Source organism: Pelophylax lessonae, assembly GCF_965119305.1.
Source record: "Pelophylax lessonae genome assembly, chromosome: 8".
Classification (NCBI taxonomy): Eukaryota; Metazoa; Chordata; class Amphibia; order Anura; family Ranidae; genus Pelophylax; species Pelophylax lessonae.
In genome coordinates, this window is record NC_138775.1 from 110,985,911 (window position 1) to 111,006,024 (window position 20,114).

The 20,114-nt window shown below is 42.0% G+C and overlaps 1 protein-coding gene across 1 annotated transcript in view; it reads right to left on the reverse strand.

Annotated features, from left to right (window-relative positions):
* Window positions 1–10,902: 10,902 nt before the first annotated feature.
* Window positions 10,903–20,114, reverse strand: part of CACNA1I (calcium voltage-gated channel subunit alpha1 I) — a 2,042,880-nt gene continuing 2,033,668 nt past the window's right edge. Inside the window, exon 35 of the mRNA XM_082266478.1 lies at window positions 10,903–11,781. Within this exon, the coding sequence (XP_082122604.1) occupies window positions 11,098–11,781 (684 nt within the window). The 3' untranslated portion in view covers window positions 10,903–11,097. The remainder of the gene's footprint in view (window positions 11,782–20,114) is intronic.

A 20,114-nucleotide genomic window follows, 5' to 3' on the forward strand; every position in this document is an offset into this window, starting at 1 on the left:
AGGTATTGACTAGGGAATAAAATGATTTTATATCTCATATTCCTATTTATCTTAATTCACTAAATTTACTTGGTATATTTATTTCCAAAAAGTGGTAACTAAATACCACTTGAAACATTAGTGACATCACGGCTCAAGATATGACAGGCAAAATAAAATCAAAAGTGCTATTATATAAAGTAATCTTCTCTAATTGATGCTGTATTATTACCAACAATATATGTGAATGTATGACAAAGAATCTGCTAATATAACTGTATTATGCGACAGTACATTCTTTTTGTTCTGCATGACTAACAGCAATGGTAAACACCAATGAATCTAAAGCATTATTTGGATACATTATAGAGTGTATGTAATATAGTATGTCCAATATATGTTACTATTTATATCTTTCTTTTTCTCTTCTTGCTTTCAAGTTTACTATTTGGTATATAGATCGTCAGGCTTCCCAGAGGCATTCTGGGACTTGTATGCGGGGAGATCTGGTAAGCCACACTAATGTGTGACGTCACATCCACCCCTGGAAGGAGCCGGGATGGGACGATCTCGGAGTGGGCGGTACCATAGTCGCTGCCCGGCGCACGTAGGCCATCCGATCTCTGGCAATCCATGCCTTTGGAGATGGATGGCTGTGCGGGTCGGGATGGTCAAACTGACCGCCTTGTCCCCCTTTCGTGCGTCGGTGGGGGAGCGATGCGGATTGTGGTCCTGGGTTTGTTGACGGCGGGGTTGCCGTGGCGACGGTCGGAGTTTGCTCTGACGTATCGCGGCGGCTGCCCCTGATTGGTTGGCATCCCGCGGGGCCGCCCTCCGCACCGCCCCCTCAGGGGGCCCTCCTTTGACACACACACCTGCCTCAGATCCGTCAATTCAATTTTGAGCCTAGATAAAAAGACATCCCTCCCACAAACACTTAGGAGTTCTCAATTCACAGGAGGAGAGGGACACACACTCTGCAATCGGCCTGACAAACTGTAAAAGGTAATTAGGAAATATACAAACTTTTGAAGATATTCATAGATGTCTACATTTTTCAGTCTGATTTCCTTTTTAGAAATACAGACTAAGATCATTTATTCACTCTTATGGTTTTTTTGAATAAATACATACATATCTTTTGACATATATTTTTATATTCCAAATAGATGGTTCCTTTGTTTCTCTGGAAACCATATGGCTATTGAAAACATTTTGCAAGTGTGATTTTTTGATCCGTCCTCCCCTCCAAAGCCTCCTTTTTTGCCAACATACTATCATAAGGTGGGTTTTCTTTTGAATGCGCAGATTTCTCTTGCAAAGGGAATAATATATACCCTGTGAGACTATATCTATCTAGGATTTTTTAAATTTATTTTCTAGACATATTGCTTAGGCGACCACCCAATATATAGGGATATGTAAATCAAAAATCCCAGAAACCTGTTTTAAATATTAATATGCTAAGAGATATATTTTTCTCACATCATTATTTCTTAACTAAGAAATCACTTTACCAATAAACAAGATCATAATATATATATTTTCTAATGCAATTTTTTCAGAATGACAGATTTGATGAGCTGGTGTGTCTCGGGTATGGACCCCATGTAGTGATTTGGTGTTCTGTCCTGCGTTTTTGTCCTTATCTCGCCTCCTAATCCAGTATTGATTCACCCATTTCTCTCTTCCCCTTTGGATTGAGTAGGAGTGATTTGAATCTCCAGTATAACCCCCGCGCATATCTCCTAGCATGTGATCCTGGAGAACGCCAAAACGATCAAGTTTTTAAAGACGACTCTTTGCAGATCGAATGACAAAAAAGACATGGTATGTGTATGGTGAAATATGTTGAATAATATATAATGAAAATAAATGATATATAATCAGAATTTGTACCATGATATAAAATTAACAATTTTGTTTCTATCTTTGTATAACAGTAAAATAGTTATAAACAGTCAATTGGGACCAAGGTCTAAAGAGACCCCTGAAGAAGAGTGTCATTGAAACGCGTAGGGTCTTCAAAACCATACTGCAGGTTCCCCCATGTCTAGATTATCATTGGGTCTAACAACATAAAGAGTCGCCAAAATTTTTAACGTTTTTCTCAAAATTGTGCAATTGTGTAACATTTGTGGCCCTTTTGCCAATTACTGTATATATATACATATTGTGTTCATTATAAATAAATATTCTTTTTTTCTATACCTTCCTGTGTCATTACCCGTTACAGTCCCAATCTGGGGGATTCTGTCCATATATATGCTTTTAACTAGACATATATAGGTGTGATAGTAGCAGAAATATATTCCTGTAAATGATTTCATTAGCGCAAGCATTTATTTCTGCTACTATCACACCTATATATGTCTAGGGGTATATATTCAGACATATAGGTCTATTTATACCCCCTATACACATGTTCAGATGTTTTGCCTGCCTCCAAAACCCCCCAAAAAATGCCAGCAAAAACACACCTGGGCATTTTTTTTTTGATGCTAGCGTTTTTTTTGGCATTTTTTTGGGTTCTTTTGAGGCAGGCAAAACATCTGAACATGTGTATAGGGGGTATATATAGACATATATGTCTGAATATATACCCCTAGACATATATAGGTGTGATAGTAGCAGAAATATATTCCTGTAAATTATTTCATTAGCGCAAGCATTTATTTCTGCTACTATCACACCTATATATGTCTAGGGGTATATATTCAGACATATATGTATATATATACCCCCTATACACATGTTCAGATGTCATGTCTGACATCAAACATGTCCTCAAAAAAGCACTGGCAGTGGCAGCCCCTGCAGCATAAAAAATGCTTGCTGGTGAGAAGCCATATTCCAGTTACGAAGCTATTCAGAGAAATGATCATTTCTCTATAGCGGTCACCCTGCTATGGAAGGGTTTTGTCACCCTGCCATAGCAGTCACTGCCAGTTAACCCTACACTACACTACGGTCCCCTTACACTTAACACTTTCCCTACAGAAACTCAATTTTTTAAGCTAACTTAAGTGTAAAGGAGCACTCTAACTACACTAGATATCCCTTTCCTCACACTAAAAATAGCTAAATGACACTTTTAAAGTATAATTAACAGAACTGCTTCCATTCTCTTCCATGTCCAGTATAACAATGCTAGGAATATGGCGGGGGCTATCTTATATACTGGGGGGCGTATTCACTAATGATTGGTCTAGGGACCCCCTAGTCACTCCAATCACATTCCTAGCATTTTCCTGCCCCCTCAATTGGCTTTTGCTAATGGTTCTGGTCCAATCACGGGCTTTTAAAGCCCATTTCCTGAAGCATTGCATTTTGGGCGGTTCTGGTTGCCGAATTCCGAACTTTTTGGGCAAAAAGTTCTAAATTCGGCCGAACCTCGAACACCCAATGTTCGGGCCGAACCGATGGTGGACCCGAACCGTTCGATCATCCCTACCCTCCTCCTCTTTTCTGTCCACGTTATTCTTTTTCTGCTTCCACTGCACTGCATCATCTGTGACCTCAAGTACCAGGATGAGAAGTCTCAAAAGGGATTTCAAATGCTTAAGAAAGGCCATGTCAGTCAGGAAAGATAGTAATGGGGTTGTGTTCTGGGAGTCAAGCAAAAGTTTCAATCTGTGCAGAATTCTTCTACATCTTACCTGCTTTACCCTGCAACATCCTTCCCAGGGCAGGTGACTCTTTGGCGGCAGCTGAGGAATAAAATGTCCCCAAATCCCCCCCATGCACAGTTAATTATGGACAGCTTGGCACTGCTGCTGGCTTTACAGCTGCTCCTAGTCTAACTCTTGGAATCAGCCCCCTTTCAAAAAACGTTTGGCCTTTGCTATACCACAGTGGCAGGTACCCAGCTACTATTATTTTGTCCAGAAGGCCATCCCTGCCCTCCATAAGTATGTGTAACGTATTGTCAGTGTGTCACAGTCAAAAAATTGAATAAAAACTGGTAGAGAAAGGATTCTCCTTAGTGCAATACCTGCATGAGAGGAGTCATTCAGCAGTACCTAATGGCCTATTTACAGCCGGGAACCCTAGGCAGTTAAGGGGGACAATGTACAAAAAGAGAAAATGAGGTGGTATAGAACCATCTCAGAAAGGCTGCATAAACTAGGGCTCACACAATGTTACAGTGCAAAACTCAATTTTATTAATGGTAGTTATTGAAAAAATGTATTAAAATTAATTGAAAAGTCACATAGAATCAGAAAATGCATAATATGAAAAAATGCAAAGTATTGACCTTGAAGACCCGTGTGGGTATCAAGATGGTGTAGGATGGCAATACACACGCCACTGTCCCACCCCTTCCAATCACCCACACAGAGCACAATTTCCTAGATGTAGGGAGTGACCCGTCACAAATTGACTTTCGGTCACTACTACCTGCTCTAGAAATAGGTGCATGGCATGCCTAAATGATATAAAAAAAGATTGAATTGAGTATCCTGAAGATAATCCATATTCAGTAGCTGTAGACTAAGAGGCATGACTGCAAAGTGGCCACAGTCCATAGGTTCCTGGAAATATGCTGAGATCATAATTCAATTATTGGACTATGAAGTAAATCACTTTACATTAAATAATGGCTCTATCTCATAGCACATGTCAAGAATCATGAAAATCACCCTATTTGTAGAAGGATAGAGATCAAGAGTCCACTCCCTGTATGGGTCAGTCTCATAAAAGTATCAAAATGTTTTGTGGACATGCAGCAGTGGCGTGTGTATTGTCATCCTACACCATCTTGATACCCACACGGGTCTTCAAGGTCAATACTTTGCATATTTTTATATTATGCATTTTCTGATTCTATGTGACTTTTCAATGAATTTTAATACATTTTTTCAATAACTGCCACTAATAAAATTTAGTAGTGTGTCACAGTCACCTGAACGCGTTACCAGTGGCAGTATACCCGTGGCAATGTACACAAAATCCAGTAAGCATGGGCAGGGATGCTATATATTATTTACAGCACATTGGGTATATTTTCTGTCATCTGGGAAGGATGCTGAATGGGATACATTGTTGGAGCTAGTGGTGCTACAACATATCTTGCTAAACGCTGACAGCACAGCCACTTGCACCCTCTCTTCCTCTGTGATCTCATCCCCTGACTCCTGAGAACCAGCAGTCTTTCTCAAGCATTTCAGAGCATATGCAATGTCTCAGGTACAAGACAAATGCCAATTTGGACCCTCAGTACAGCTGGGAGGTTTGTAAGTGAGAAGCTGACATTTAAGAAAATGAATCAGACCTGGAATACAGAGAACTACCAAACACCCACTGCAGATGTTACTGATAAAATAAGTACATTTATTTTTTATACATTTATCTAAGAGAAAACTAAACAATTTTCCCTGTTAATTTCACTGTTCCTGCCAACAGTTGTGCCTTCTGACACCTCTCCTCCAAGTTCTCCTTCCTTTTTTTAAAAAAATTACTTGATCCCCTCAAATCTGAAATGAACTGGAGTTCTATTTTTTTTCTAAAGAGAACTTTCTATTCTTTCTGTCTTAACATTTAGCCCAAATCATACTGCTTTGTGTCTCCACATTTGGACTAGGATAGACTTGTTGTCTCAAAAAAAATGTATCAGTGGCCGATTTGTTTAAGAGCCGGTTCACACTACTCCGACTTGGGACACAACTTTTGTGCCCTTAAGTCGCTCCAAGTCTCTTGTCATTACAAATTCAATGTAAATGAATGAGAGCCATCTTAATATGTACTACTGAAGTGACTCCGACTTCAGAAAAGGGTCCTGTACTACTTCAAGGTGACCTCTATCCGACTTGTGCACATAGACTTCAATGGGAGTCGCCTCTAAGTCGGATCCTTATCTATTTTCAAGCGACTGTAATCAGACTTTCCAGGAAGAAGAAAAAAGATTAGCCAGGCATTCCCCACAGACAAAGTTGCCTATCATTTAAGTCTCTTACAAGTCTCTTACAGGTCTCTTGCAAGTCTCTTGCAAGTCTCTGCTAAAAAGTCGCTCCTTCATGGGGCGACTCTCTGGCCGTGGTAGTGTGAACAGGCTCTTAGACTCAAAATCTGAAGAAGCTGCCTGGTATTCAACAACCCACTCTACAAGAAGTGATGGACTTTGCTGAAAAACCACCACCATTTGGTGGACCCCATGTACAGTAAATAATACTAGCATTAAACAAAAAATAAATACATTTTTTAAGACCATTAAAAAAAAAAAAAATAATCAAATGGACTTGTGTTCACATATGATGACCTAACCAAGCCTTACTGCCCTAATGCTGGTCATTTCTTTTCTTAAATATCCCTGAGATGATACATATATTTAGCATGGCAAATCACTTGCCTTGTTTTCACATTTTAATCTTTCTACTTGTCACATTTATGTAATGTTCTGGTGCTGGCCAACTTTTACCAAACCTAAAGCATATAGATCTTCTACTTTTAGAAAAAAAAATGGGTTATAAGGGTATAAGTACAAACAAATACTGGTGAGAGGACGCACTGGACACATTTGCTGCCATTGCGCTATATGCTGGGTGTCCAGTGCACCCCTGTGCCTTTAACCACTTCCGGACCGGAAGGTTTTACCCCCTTAATGACCAGGCCATTTTTTGCGATACGGCACTGCATTATTTTAACTGACAATCACGTGGTCGTGCGACTCTGTACCCAAATAAAATTCCAAAATGTCCTTTTTTTGCACAAATAGAGCTTTCTTTTGGTGGTATTGGATCACTTCTGCGATTTTCTTTTTTTTTTTTTTGCGCTATAAACAAAAAAAAAGAGCAACAATTCTGAAAAAAAAACAATATTTTTTACTAAAAAAAAAAATTAAAAATCTAATTTTTTCATAATTTTAGGCCAATATGTATTCTGTTACATATTTTTGGTAAAAAAAATCCCAATAAGTGTATATTGATTGGTTTGCGCAAAAGTTATTGCGTCTATAAACTAGGGAAAGATTTATGTAATTTTTATTCATTTATTTATTTATTTTTTACTAGTAATGGCAGCGATCAGCGATTGTTTTTTTTTTTTAGCAGGACTGCGACATTGCAACGGACAGATCGGACACCTAACTGACATTTTTGACACTTTTGGGGGGACCGGTGACATTACTACAGCAATTGGTGCTAAAACTATGCACTGTTACTGTACTAATGACACTGGCAGGGAAGGGGTTAACACCAGGGGCGATCAAAGGGTAATATGTGTCCCTAGGGTGTGCTTTCTAACTGTGTGGGGGGATGGGCTTGTTTAATGAACACAGAGACCTGTGTTTCTAAATAGGAGGAACACAGGATCCCTGTGTTCATTACTGACAGGACAGCAGTCTGCCGTGTTTACAACAGGAGACCGCCGTTCTGTCTCCAGGGGAAGTGATTGCAGGTGCCTGGCAGACATCACAGCTGCCGCACCTGCTGATTGGGTCCCCCTGTGGCCAATCGGCGCATACACGCACCCCAACTGGTGGCCACACGAAACAACGTACAGGTACATCATTTCACATGACAGAGCCGACCTGCCACAATATAAGTACGGAGGCTGGTCAGCAAGCGGTTAAGGAGGGGTGGGCTCGCTCCAGGCTCACCTGCCCTCTGTGTATCCATTATAATGAATGTGATTCCACTATGGAGGCTCTCATAATTTAAGCCCTGTACACACGCACAGATTGTTGGCCGACCGATCGTCCGTCTTTTGTCCAGTGTTGTTTGTTGGTTGAAATGTGCTCTAGACTTGCACTGGACTTTTGTTGGCCAACAAAAACCAACTTCAGAAGTGATGTCATGTTCTGGTTGACTTTCCGTGTGTTTTTTCTTCTCTGAGCATGCCCAGTCCTGCTCATCTGATTTTTGTCTGCCGAAATCTGTACTGACTGAGGAACAATCGGTCGTTCTGTTGTTGGCCAACAAAAATTTTATAGCATGCACACCAGATTTTTTTCGGCCGAAAAGTCGCAGTTGGTTGTCGGAAGCATCATACTAACAGGCCTACAATCGGCCGATCGGACGTTGGCCGACAATTTATGGCCAACAATCTGTGCGTGTGTACAGGGCTTTAGAGTTAGAACTGCAAATAATATGAGGTGGCTCTGCAGCTTATGCATGTACTGTATTTGCAAATGTGTACAAATGAAACTGTTTTTAATGTATACTGTTAGACAGGATAATTTGGTTGGTCAGTTGAGCTGGGCATTTTCTTTGGTTTTGTTTTATTTGGGTATAAGGCAGGCAGTTGCAGTGCACATGGGGTTTTTACATTTTTTTTTCCAAAGAATGCAGTAAGGTGCTGCAAAAAAGGCAGCTCTTGAACAAATTTTCAGTGCCAGCAACAACTGCCTGATGCACTCTAATTACCCCAAGCTAGAAGTTCTAATAAAGAAAAAGGTAAATAATAGAATCTAGTAGCTAAGTTGTTAACACGTAAAGATCTAGCTATTAATTGGTTGTTGTGGCCAGATATTGGTCTTTAAAATCTGACATCTAGGTACATGCATAAGAAAATGTACCCCAGCACTGCAAATCGGAAGCAAAGTTTGTTTATATAGGTAAAATCCACCAGGAAAATCTCATACAAGCTTTAAAATTATGATTTGGCTTGCAAAGTATATTTTTATTTTTTTCCTCTAGCTTTCATGAAGGTAACAGCTGGCAATAGATATAACAAGCCTTGCTTTGGCACCTCATGTTAGTTTAGATGTTCTTCTATAATTCCTAGCCTGTAAATCACTCTGTCACATGCTCTCCAAAATAAACCTATAAGCTTCTGTGCTGATGTGCATTGACCAGGTATATTCCAGTTGCTGTTCTTGTCACCATTTAAAAAGGATTGTGAAAACAATTGCAGCCAGCAACAATTAGGAAATGTGTTCTGTGAAAAAAGAATGCAGTTTGTAATCACTGCAGTGCACGTGGACAAGGATAGACTGTGATGAGGGTGCAAAACATCACAGTATTAATATGTTACAAATGAATAAAAAAGGTAAAAGCTCCCCCCCCCCCCAATTCTCTAAGATAAACAGTCTTTTGCTACCTACATGACATTCAGTATTTAAATCCCCTCTTGTATAGTTTGTTAGCAACACTCCCTATTCTCTTCCTATTAAAGATAAAGCACATTGTTAATATGGCTGCTGTAACACCAGGCTTTAACAGTGAGCATGCTGGCTTGTTCAAAAGTCAACCTATTGTCCATTAGAAGTCAGTTGACCTAAGTTCAAAGGCCAGGTAGTACATTATGTTTACAAAGAATTCAGTTTGGCAAAATCATGCATAAATTGACCAGTACCTAGATTTTCAAACACACAGGGTTTGCCATAAATCTATAGTAGCAGCAAACCTGAAGATCCCCCCCTGCTTAATAGTATGTATGACACATCATTGCCAAAAAAAGGGCACATCCTGTGGTTAGAACATCAACTAGGAATTTATAATCTAGTGTTGGGATCAACAGATTACATCACATCTTGTTCTTATAAGAATTAACTCAATTTCAAGGGCACTTGATAATTGTGCCCCATCCTGAGCTGAGCAATTTCCGATCAACAAAAGTAAGTCAGGGCAAGTGATAAAGTACTTTAATAAAGACATTTTGTTTTTATTTTCACAGATCTAATATTTATGGTTTAAACTTAAACAAACAACAGTATTACCAGCTACTATTAGTTGATCAATTTTAAATAACTTTTTCTTGGGTGCCCAATCTAACAAATTTCACCAGCACAATAATGGCTAACTGACTAATTTGAAATTTTAGCACTCATGCCAAGTGTTCAGATCAGGTAGGGGAAAACAGAAATGGCTGTATTGCTGCTATGTATTCATGTTGATATAGGCCTCCTGCTATGTCAAACCTTGACTTTTCAATAAAAAAGTGGATATCTTCTGATACCTATGTGGATGACCCATATGTTATAAGGAACAGAGCATAGTAAAAATGTGTTGGCAGTTATTAGTCAAAGCAGCTGCCTTATTAGTTTTTCACAACAGGGTTTGTTTTAACCACACTTCACCCTATCTGAGGTAGGAAGGTGATCCTCTAACCCTGACAGTGAAACATGGTTAAAGAAGTTTTTCAGGCAGTTCTGAAAAAAAATAAAAACAACTACAAAAACTGTATCTGCAAGGTTATAATAAACAGACACTCACCTGATCCATTGCCATCCCCAAACAGGTTGGCTCTTCACCAGTCCCTGGTGATGGGATGTTAACCTTGGGCAGCCAGCTGTTACTCCTTAAAACTTTACAGCTGGCTGCTCACTGTGTGTGCCCAAGCCTTGCTGTGCTTTGTGAATGGTTCTGCAGCCCTCTGGGACCTGTGACATGTCCCAGAAGGCTTTAGGCAGGGAGAAAGGAGGAGAACTTCCGCTCAGATAGCCTAGGCATGCCAAGTTGTCAAAGCCAAAAGAAGTTCCAGTAGAGGGGGGAGAAAGAGTGGAACTTCCCCTTTTGGGTGAAGTTCTGCTTTAAGGAAACTATACTACCTCCATTAATCTTGCAACAGTTAAACTTTTCAGTTTGGGTATTATGTTAAGCTTTTGATAAGTTCGTGTTCTATTTGAGGCGGCATAGAAATATAAGTGTTTGTTGAGATTTTTTCGGATAATTTAAAGTATGACTGGATTTTTTAGTTGTCAAAGAGCTGTATGTGATATCCGCTCATATGCCAAGTATAAAAATCTGTTTGTTGTATGTGTACATTTCACAGATAAAATAAGGATTTTCAAATACCAAGATCATTGTTTCTCCTCCAACAAATATGCTGTATTGCCACATAAAGATACCTTTTATAATACAAACTTTCAAGAAGTCCCAAGCAACAGTAAAAATAAAATATATATAAATAAAATAATACATATATTATTTACTATGGGTAATGACCCCAAAGGCTGGATACAGTACAGCGGTTCTTCCACTATAGAGCCTGAGAGCTCAGCCAACATTACCTCTTTTCTCTCCAGTTGCATTGCTTGGCTGGCTCACACAGTGAGGTAATATAGTGTTTTCTGCTGGTCTGCTTGAGAGCCTTAAGGCCATTTCTTCTGTTTAAGAGTTAGGAATTCATATCCTAGCAAAATGACCTGGCTCCCACCCAATAAAAAAGAACAAAATCTCATCTGTTCAGCCGATTATTATTGCCAAAGACCACATTTCCTGAGACACTACCAGTAGGTATCACTCTTTCCACAGTTGGCAGTTTTCCTGTACTACTATGGTTCTCTTGGTTTTCTGAGGGAACAGAAGTTTGGTAAAAATCCATCACCCATGATGGCATTGAAAGGAAGCCCTGTGGATCAACTGCGTAAAATTGCTTTGCTCCTCTTACCCTAGAGGTGGCAACAGAAAGACTGTTTACGCTGCTGCATTTTTTCATGGAACCACCAGGTGGTGCTAAAGAGTGAGGAGGTGAAAATAGAGAGGTTAATGATAAGCTACTAAGTGTCTCTGAAGGCTCACTTGTTCCTCTTAGACTGCCACCAGCACCTTCTTCATCAGAAGGGTCCATGGAATCATGAAGGGTACATCCAGGACTAGTGCTACCACCACTGCTGTGGCTCCGTTGGTGCCGTTGAACTTTCTGAAGTGCAAAGCTAGGGTGGTTGTTCCTCCTCTGTATAATTGAAAGAGAAGATATAGGAAGGGTAGTATGGTGGGATGTAGGAGCTACACGCAGATCAGGGAGGTCCAAGGTACACTGGGGAGAGTCACTTAGATTTAAGCTGTCTTCAAGTGTAGTTTGTAAGCTGTCCTCAGAAGTCGCACTTCCACTTTCCATTGATGAATTGCTTTCTGTTGGCTGGGAAAAAAAGAATGTAAAGCATTAATAAACTGCAAAGCAGTTTTAAAGCCATCTAGAAAATGCTGTTTTAATGCATCTGGACTTCTTTCTAAAATTGTCATCCGCATGGTTATTCTTCCCCTTTTTACTGGGTTAAAGAATAACTCCAGATTTTTCTCCCCAAAACAACAAATGCACTGTGAATGTAAATGAATCAAAACCCCAATATCAGTGGGTGTAACTGACCTCCTTTAGCTAAATACAGCTGTTTTTAGTGTCTGTGATGTCACTCCTCCTACCTAAATTTCAAAGTTCTCTGACTTCCTGTTTCCTTTCTTTGCCAGTGCTGATACTACATGTTCCTGATACTAAATGAGCCTCTGCAGTTTCAGGGCGTGCTATGGGAGTCACTTGGAGCAACTGTGGGAGTGGATGTGGACGGCCCCAAGGGTTACTGTGGGTTTTTCTGGGCCTTGATGTGGGTGGTGATTGGGGGAGGAATTGAATTGTGTTATCTCTGCCCACACTCCATGCCTTTGTGCAGTGAATAGGGAAGAAGCAGGAAGTGGAACTTCATTCAGAAAATTAAAGTGATTCTAAATGTAGCACCCTCCTAGGTAGGTGCTAGTGAGAGAGTATAGTTTTTGGCTTTGTCTGCCTATCAGAGGAGCTGCTGGCAAACCTATATTGCTCTCTGCCTACCAGAGAGCAGGATCTGTTAGTGAGGTCTGCTCATTGTGCTCAGTATTCAATTCATTATGTCTAGAGAGTGTTTCACACTGGTCCAATAAGGAGGCATGATGGACAGTGGGAGGAAACCTGACAAATGGATGCATAGGCTTTGGTACAGTCCTGGTGATTGGCAGGGGCAGGTCACCTCGATGCATTCTGGGATACTGTATAAAAACCAGAAGCACATGTGCTGCGGGATCTTTGGATGGAGAGCAGAGTCCCAGAGGGAGGTGATGTCTGCCTCCTTCACTGTAGCATTGGCACATGGATAGTCAGTGGACTGGTGTCGGCAGTCAAGAAAGAGGATACTGAGGAGCGTGTCCTGAAGATAACCTTAGTTCATCAAGTCATTTTAGGAAAGAGACTTAAAGCTAAATTCACCTCAGTGGCAAGGTGGATCAACAGCCTAGCTGTACTGAGACATAGAAGTCCTCTAATATTGTGCATAGTTAATTCGGAGTATCCCACTATTCCCTTCTCCCAACTCTAATTTATAATAAAACCCAAAAACAACTACATACCCCTGGACTGATTATTGGACGAGCCAAATGGGAAAAGTGACAGACTGGGCATATCAAGGTTGCTAATGGTAACTAAGGGGGACCTGTAAGTGTGAAATCTAGCATTCCTCAAGGGGCATTGCTACATAAATGCAATTTTTTTATTTTTTTTTTTTTTAAATTAACAAACATGTTATACTCCCTCCTCTGTGTAATGTTCTAGATCCTTCTCTTTCCTTACCACTGTTTGCTAAGAGGGCACTCATGCATACTTGCTCACGCAATCCAAACAGAAAAAACCTACTAAACACAAGTCGCTCTCACAGTGCCACATAGGCTGGGTTTGCATTTGCGTGTTTCTAAATGCATGGCAACTCAAACAAAAAGCACACGCTTTGATGTGCCTTTCTAAAATGCCTGGCAATGCGCCTTGCACTTTCTATTTAGGTTGCGTTCTCACCCGCATGTTTCTGAACGCATGACCACCTGCAAGAAAATGCACGCTTTGCAGCGTGTTTCAAAAATGCGTGACACTGTGTATCACATTTGCGTTACCATTCATTCGCATCTGGCCATTTCCAAAAGCACAGCAACCTGCAATAAAAAAAATGCATGCTTTGCCATGTGTTTTAAAAATGAACAGCAATGTATGTCACACTTGCGTCACCATTAAGGCTGCTTTCTCATTAACGCATTTCCAAATGCAAACAGCACTTTGTTGTGCGTTTCAAAAACACATAGAAACGCATGCACGGCTACCCGCACACAAACACGCACTTTGCCACACATTTTAAAAACCCACTACAACGTGCATCATACTTAAGCCCCGTACACACCTACCGATTGTCGGCCGCCGAACGATCGGCCGATTGTCGGCTTGTTAGTATGATGCTTCCGACAGCCGACAGCGCATTTTCGGCCGAACAGAATCTGTCCTGCAGGCATTAAAATTTTTGTACGCCGACAACAGAACGGCCGATTGTGCGTCAGTCAGTACAGATTTCGGCCGACAATCAGCACATTTGCAAGACTGGGCATGCTCAGAGAAGAAAAAAGACACGGAAAGTTAACCATCACATGACATCACTTCTGCAGTCGGCTGTTGTTGGCCGACAAAATTCGTGTGCAGTCTTTTGCACTTTTCAGCGGACAGGACCGCCCTGGACAAAAGACGGCCGATCGTTCGGCCGACGATCGGTACATGTGTACGGGGCTTTATGTTACCATTTGAGTGCTTTGCAAATGTGTGACAATATGTAGCTCGCTTGCATTACCATCTGTTTGCATCTGCGTGTTTCTGAGCGCACAGCAACCTGCAATAAAAAACACACACTTTGCCATGCATAACAAAAACGTGCAGCAACCAGCAAAGAAAATATGTGCTTTGTCATGCGTTTCAAAAACAAATGGCAACACACGTCGCGTTTGTGTTACCATTCATTCACATCTGCACGTTTCCAAACGCACGAAAATCCACAAGAAAATGCATGGCACGTTTGCATTACTTTTCTTTTGCATCTGTGCATTTCTGAATGCATGGCAATGTACAAGAAAATGCACACTATGCTATGCTTTTCAAAAACTTATAGTGCCTGCATTGTCATTCGTTCGCATCTGCACATTTCCAAATGCAGAGCAACCTGCAAGAAAATATATGCTGTGTGTTTAGAAAACATGCAGTGTGCTTGCATTATCATTCGTTTACATCTGTCTGTTTCTAAATCCACATCAGGCCACAAGAAAACGCATGTTTTGTCATTTGTTTTTGCAATGTGCGTCATGCTTGTGTTACCATATAGCTTCCCATGAGGCATTGTAAAACTCTGACATTCACAGACATGACTAGGCATGATGGGAATTGTAGTTTCTGAACATCTGGAGGGCCATAGTCTGGGGACCCCTGCTTTAGAGGTACTCTTGATGAAAGCAAGAAATGCCTTGCTGTTAAAAATTTAAATGATATGCACCTGTCAAACAGGTGCAGAAAAATTGGTCTTTGGGTGTCCGTGGTGCCTTCACGCTGTAACCCTATAGAGGTACTCTTGATGAAAGCAAGAATCGGCCTTGCCGTCAAAAATTTTAATGATATGCACCTGTCAAACAGGTGCAGAAAAATTGTTCTTTGGGTGTTAATTGTGCCCATGAAACCTACAACACCAAAAAATTTCTTTCAGATGAAATCAACATCCACAACACTAGGCAGCCTAGAAGTCTTACAAAGATTCAACATCCCAAAAAAACCTAGTCAGCGACATCTGCATAAGGGGCTTCATAGCTGCTGGTAATCCAGGACTAATTCATTTTGATAAATGTCAGCCGGGCCATGGAGTCTGTGGACAGATGCACTCTATTATCAGTAACAAAACCTCCGGCAGCACTGAATGCCCGTTCAGAAAGCATGCTGGATGCAGGGCAGTCCAGAAGTTCAACTGCATACTGGGCAAGTTCTGGCCATTGGTCTATCCTCATGACCAAGTAACCCAGTGGATCATCAACTGAAAAGCTCTCCATCTCTGTTTTTGCCCCTAGATAATCGTCCACTATACGATGCAGACGCTGCAGATGGGATGATTAAGATGACAGCCCTGGGCGCCAAGGAGTAAAAAAAGTGTTCCTCTCTTGACCAACAGTAGCCTCAAAACTACATTTTTCACCACACTGTAACCTGCCTCAGGGTCATTGAGGATTACCGTATCTGGAACTGTCTCCTTTCAGCCACGTACTACTCCCAAAGGTACTGGGGATGGAAAACATCTCTTAACCGGTTGCCGACCGCCGCGCGACTATATACTGCGGCGGTCAGCCCCGGCCAGGCAGAGTGACGTAGGGGTACGTCACTCGCCTGTCACTGACTTGTGAGCCAATTGCGGGCGGGCACGCCGTTCACTGACAAGTCAGTGCGTGTGACCAGCGGACCCGATCGTCCGCCGGTCACTCACGATCGCTCCGGTGACGGGAGAAAGGCGGACGGCTTATGTAAACAAGCCGCCTGTCATTCTCCCTGGTGTAAAAATGAAGATCAGACGGTTCTACTATGTAGGACCGTTGATCTCTGTTTTTACACCAATAGCCATGTCCCTTTACAGTTAGAAACACGCCCCTAGGACACACTTAACCCCTCGCTCTCCAATACAGTTAACCCCTTCCCTGCCAGTGTCATTTTTGCAGTAACAGTGCATATGTATAGCACTGATTACTGCAGTAATGTCACTGGTAACCCCAAAAGTGTCAAAAATGTCAGTCAAGGGTCCGATCTGTCCGCCACAATGTCGCAGTACCGCAAAAAAAATCGCAGATCGCCGCCATTACGCGTTAAAAAAAAACACCAAAAATGACAAAAATCTTTCCCTTTGTTAGTAAACGTGAAAACTTTTGCGCAAACCACGCTTTTTGCGATTTTTTTTACCAAACATATGTAGCAAAAAAACAAATTGGCCGAAAATGTTAAAAAATTTAGATTTTTACATTTTTTTGGGGGGAATTTCATATGAAAAATGTGAAAAATATTGTTATTTTTGCAAAATTGACGCTCTTTTTTTGTTTATAGCGCATGATCAAAAAATCGCACAGGTGATCAAATACCACCAAAAGAAAGCTCTGTTTGTGGGAAAAAAAGGACGTCAAATTCATTTAGGTACAGCGTCGCACGTCTTCCTCTACTTTAATACCTCCAAAATGGCCATAATCTTCTTTCTCCTCCTCCCTCTCCTCTTGTGTGTTCTGTGGTGTGGCAAAAATGGTGTCTGCATAAAGTGGTCCTTGAGAGAAAAGGAAGGCCTCCTCTTCCTTCCTTCCCATTGCACTGCCTCGAGTGCCCTGTCCATAATGACAGTCAGAGTCTGCTCCAGCTGCTCCAGCAGGAACACAACAGGGATTGTGTCACTGATGCATGCCTTGTCACAGCTCACCATCCTTGTCGCCTCCTCAAATGGTGACAGTACAGTGCATGCCTCCTTTATCAGCATTCATTGGCATGGGGAAAAAAAGCCAAGCCAGCCTGAGCGTGTGGTTTTGCCATACTCACACAGGTACTCGTTGACAGCCCTCTGCTGCATGTGCAGCCACTGTAGCATTGCCAAAGTCGAGAACCACCTAGTGGGCATGTCACAAATCAAGCGGTTTATGGGCAGGTGGCATTCCCACTGAATTTCAGCCAACCGAGCACTTACTGTGTAGGACCGACTGAAATGGCTACAGACTCTCCGGACTCTGACTCTGAAGACTCTCTTCCAATCCTGGGTACCTATTTAAGAAATGCTGCCCCACCAATTAGACTTTCCCTGTCTAAGGGCGGACAGAAGCTTTGTGCCAGTTTTCCACACCACTATTCCTGGCTCCAGCTGGCGTGGCATGAACCACCAGTGGGCCTGTCCCGGCAGAACTGCAAGAATCTCTGCTCCTGTGTGGTTCCTGTCTCCTAGACACACCAACTGAAGCACTGTATGGCACATTTTAGCCTGACTCATTGAATAGCCCCTTGAAAGCTTAGAGGGTACTTTTGGTTCATAGAACAATTCTGCAGAGGTGGGCATGGAGGTGGAGGAGGAGGGGGTGGAGCTGACAAATCTTGCATCATCACCACTAGCTGTATGGAGACATGGCCGCACAACAAGCTGCAGCACTGAGCCCTGTCTTGCATCCTTCCTAGTTACAAGCAGAGTTGCCCAGCATGCTGTGAACTAAATATATTGTCCTTGACCATGCTTGCTGGACCATGTGTCAGCAGTAATGTGGACATTGCGGCTGACTTCTTTGCCCAGGGATGCCACTACATTGCCTTTCACGTGATGGTACAGAGCTGGAATGGCCTTACATGAAAAGCAACAGCGACTGGGAACTTGCCATTGTGGTACAGCACATTCTGCAAATTCAAAGAAGGGGGCAGATTCCACCAAATGGAAAGGCAAGAGTTGTAAAGCCAGTAGCATTGACAAGCTTGCATTTAGATACTGGGCATGTGGGTGGCAGTGACTATTTTTTCTGCTGCAGCAAATGGGGCAGAGAAATTTGCCGGCTATGGTATACAGCTTGTGGTCTGCTACTGGTAGATGTGCTTCAAGGACCTGGGACACCCTGTCAATGGAGGCTGCAGAGAGGTCATGGGGTATAGGGGGGTAGACTGAGGTGAGTACTGAGGAACAGAATTGCATCCCTTTTGTGTCGCTTTCAGGAGCTCTTGACAATGGGTTGAGTGGTGGGAGGTTAAATGTCTTTTCAAGCATGTGGTACCCAAATGGCTAGGGTTTTTGCCACGCTTGATGCGCTTAAGACAAGGTTTGAAAATTGCAACAGTGTGATGGGCTGCACATGAGCAAAAAAAGGCCCAGACAGCTGAGCTGTAGGAAGTGGGTGGGAGATAACAGCTCCACAATCTAAAGGAATAGGGTGGCTTCTCTGTACTCTTCCATGAAGGCTGCCTCCTTGGGGTTGTGCCTCACCTTCACTTTCCTATTCTGCTCTATCCGACACCCAAGTCCCCTCAGTGACCTCATCATCTCCACCATCCTCAATATCACTGGAGACAACTTGGCAATACGCTGTGGCTGGGGGAACATGACTGCAAATTTGTGTACCAGTGTTCTCCCCTCTCTGTAGGTTCATGTTCCTACCTTCCTCAAACTCAGGACAAACATCTGAATCAAGTAATGGCTGTGCATCATCAAGGAGCAAGTGACTGATACTGTGTTCAAATAGCTGACTCCTCCATGCCTGATGCTGGGGCTATGGCAGGAATAACTGTGGACAAGGAGGCATATTAAGCCACTCTGGCAGCTGCAGTGGACTGCACACTAGTCTGTGCTTGGGTGATTGAGGATGGTTTAGTAAGCCAGTCCACCACCTCCTCTGCATGCTGTGGCTGGATAGCATGGACAACATCACTAAACAGAGGAAAAGATGCCCTGCCTAAGGACTGACCACATCCACCTTTGCCTGTAAACACATATGCTGCTGGCCCCCTCACAGTGCCATGGGAACATCTGCCTCTGCCTCTCCTTGTAAGCTTTCCAGACATGATAGGGGAGGGGGTGCTTTTGTAAGAAAATGTAATACAGATGTGGAAATGTGAACGTGCACTTTAATCAATGGAAAGTGGTGTTTGGTGCACTTTAACCTGAGTACTCACTACACAGACAAACTCTACTGACACACTACTATAAACTGCAGTAAAACTGCACTGACGCACTGAAATATACTGCGTTAAACGTGCAGTACCGTACAGAAATATACTGCGTTAAACGTGCAGTACCTTACAGAAATATACTGCGTTAAACATGCAGAAACGCACGGAAATATACTGCACTAAACGGCACGTAACGCACTGAAATATACTGCGTAAATGTGCAGTAATGTACAGAAATATACTGCGGTAAACATGCAGTAACACACTAAACTATACTGCAGTAAAGCTGCCCTGACAAAAAAATGTGAAACAAATGTAAAAATTAATGGTCGCACTACACTCACACTGAACTATCACTAGATTCACACTAAACTGATACTCTACACTGACAATAGAATCGCACACAATATAGCATACTATATCTCTAGTGGCACTGAACAGAGCCCTGTTCTATCTCTCTACACGCCAATATCACACTGAAAATGGTCACTATTGAAAGAATAATTTTATGGTGTGGGGTGGGACTAGGAGCAATGGGCCAAGATTGGACAGAGTCATCATGACAGCATCCAATCATGGCTCTGACAGTGCTATGTGCCCTGATTGTTCTGCGGGCTGAACAATCGGTCAAACACCCCCGTTAATTCGGGTGTTCGATGAACAGGCGAACAGCCAATGTTCAGCCCAAACTCATGCTGGGGCTGAACCGTTCACCCATCTCTACGATACAGTATACCCAAGACTTTTATGCTGAATAACCAAGCTCCTCCTTACTAGTGTGGGATATTGAACTTTGGATTGTGTTTTGCTTATAACTGTGGTGACACCAGAAAGTGAATATTGTGTTTTACTTATCTTTTTGTTTATAATTGGACTTTAAGGAAGTTCAAGCACAGACAAATATTCATAAGCATATCATCATTTTGATAAACCATGTTTACGCTTCCTTCATATGTGATTTTTTTATTTTCCTTTTTTCCCAGTAAAAAGTAAAATTT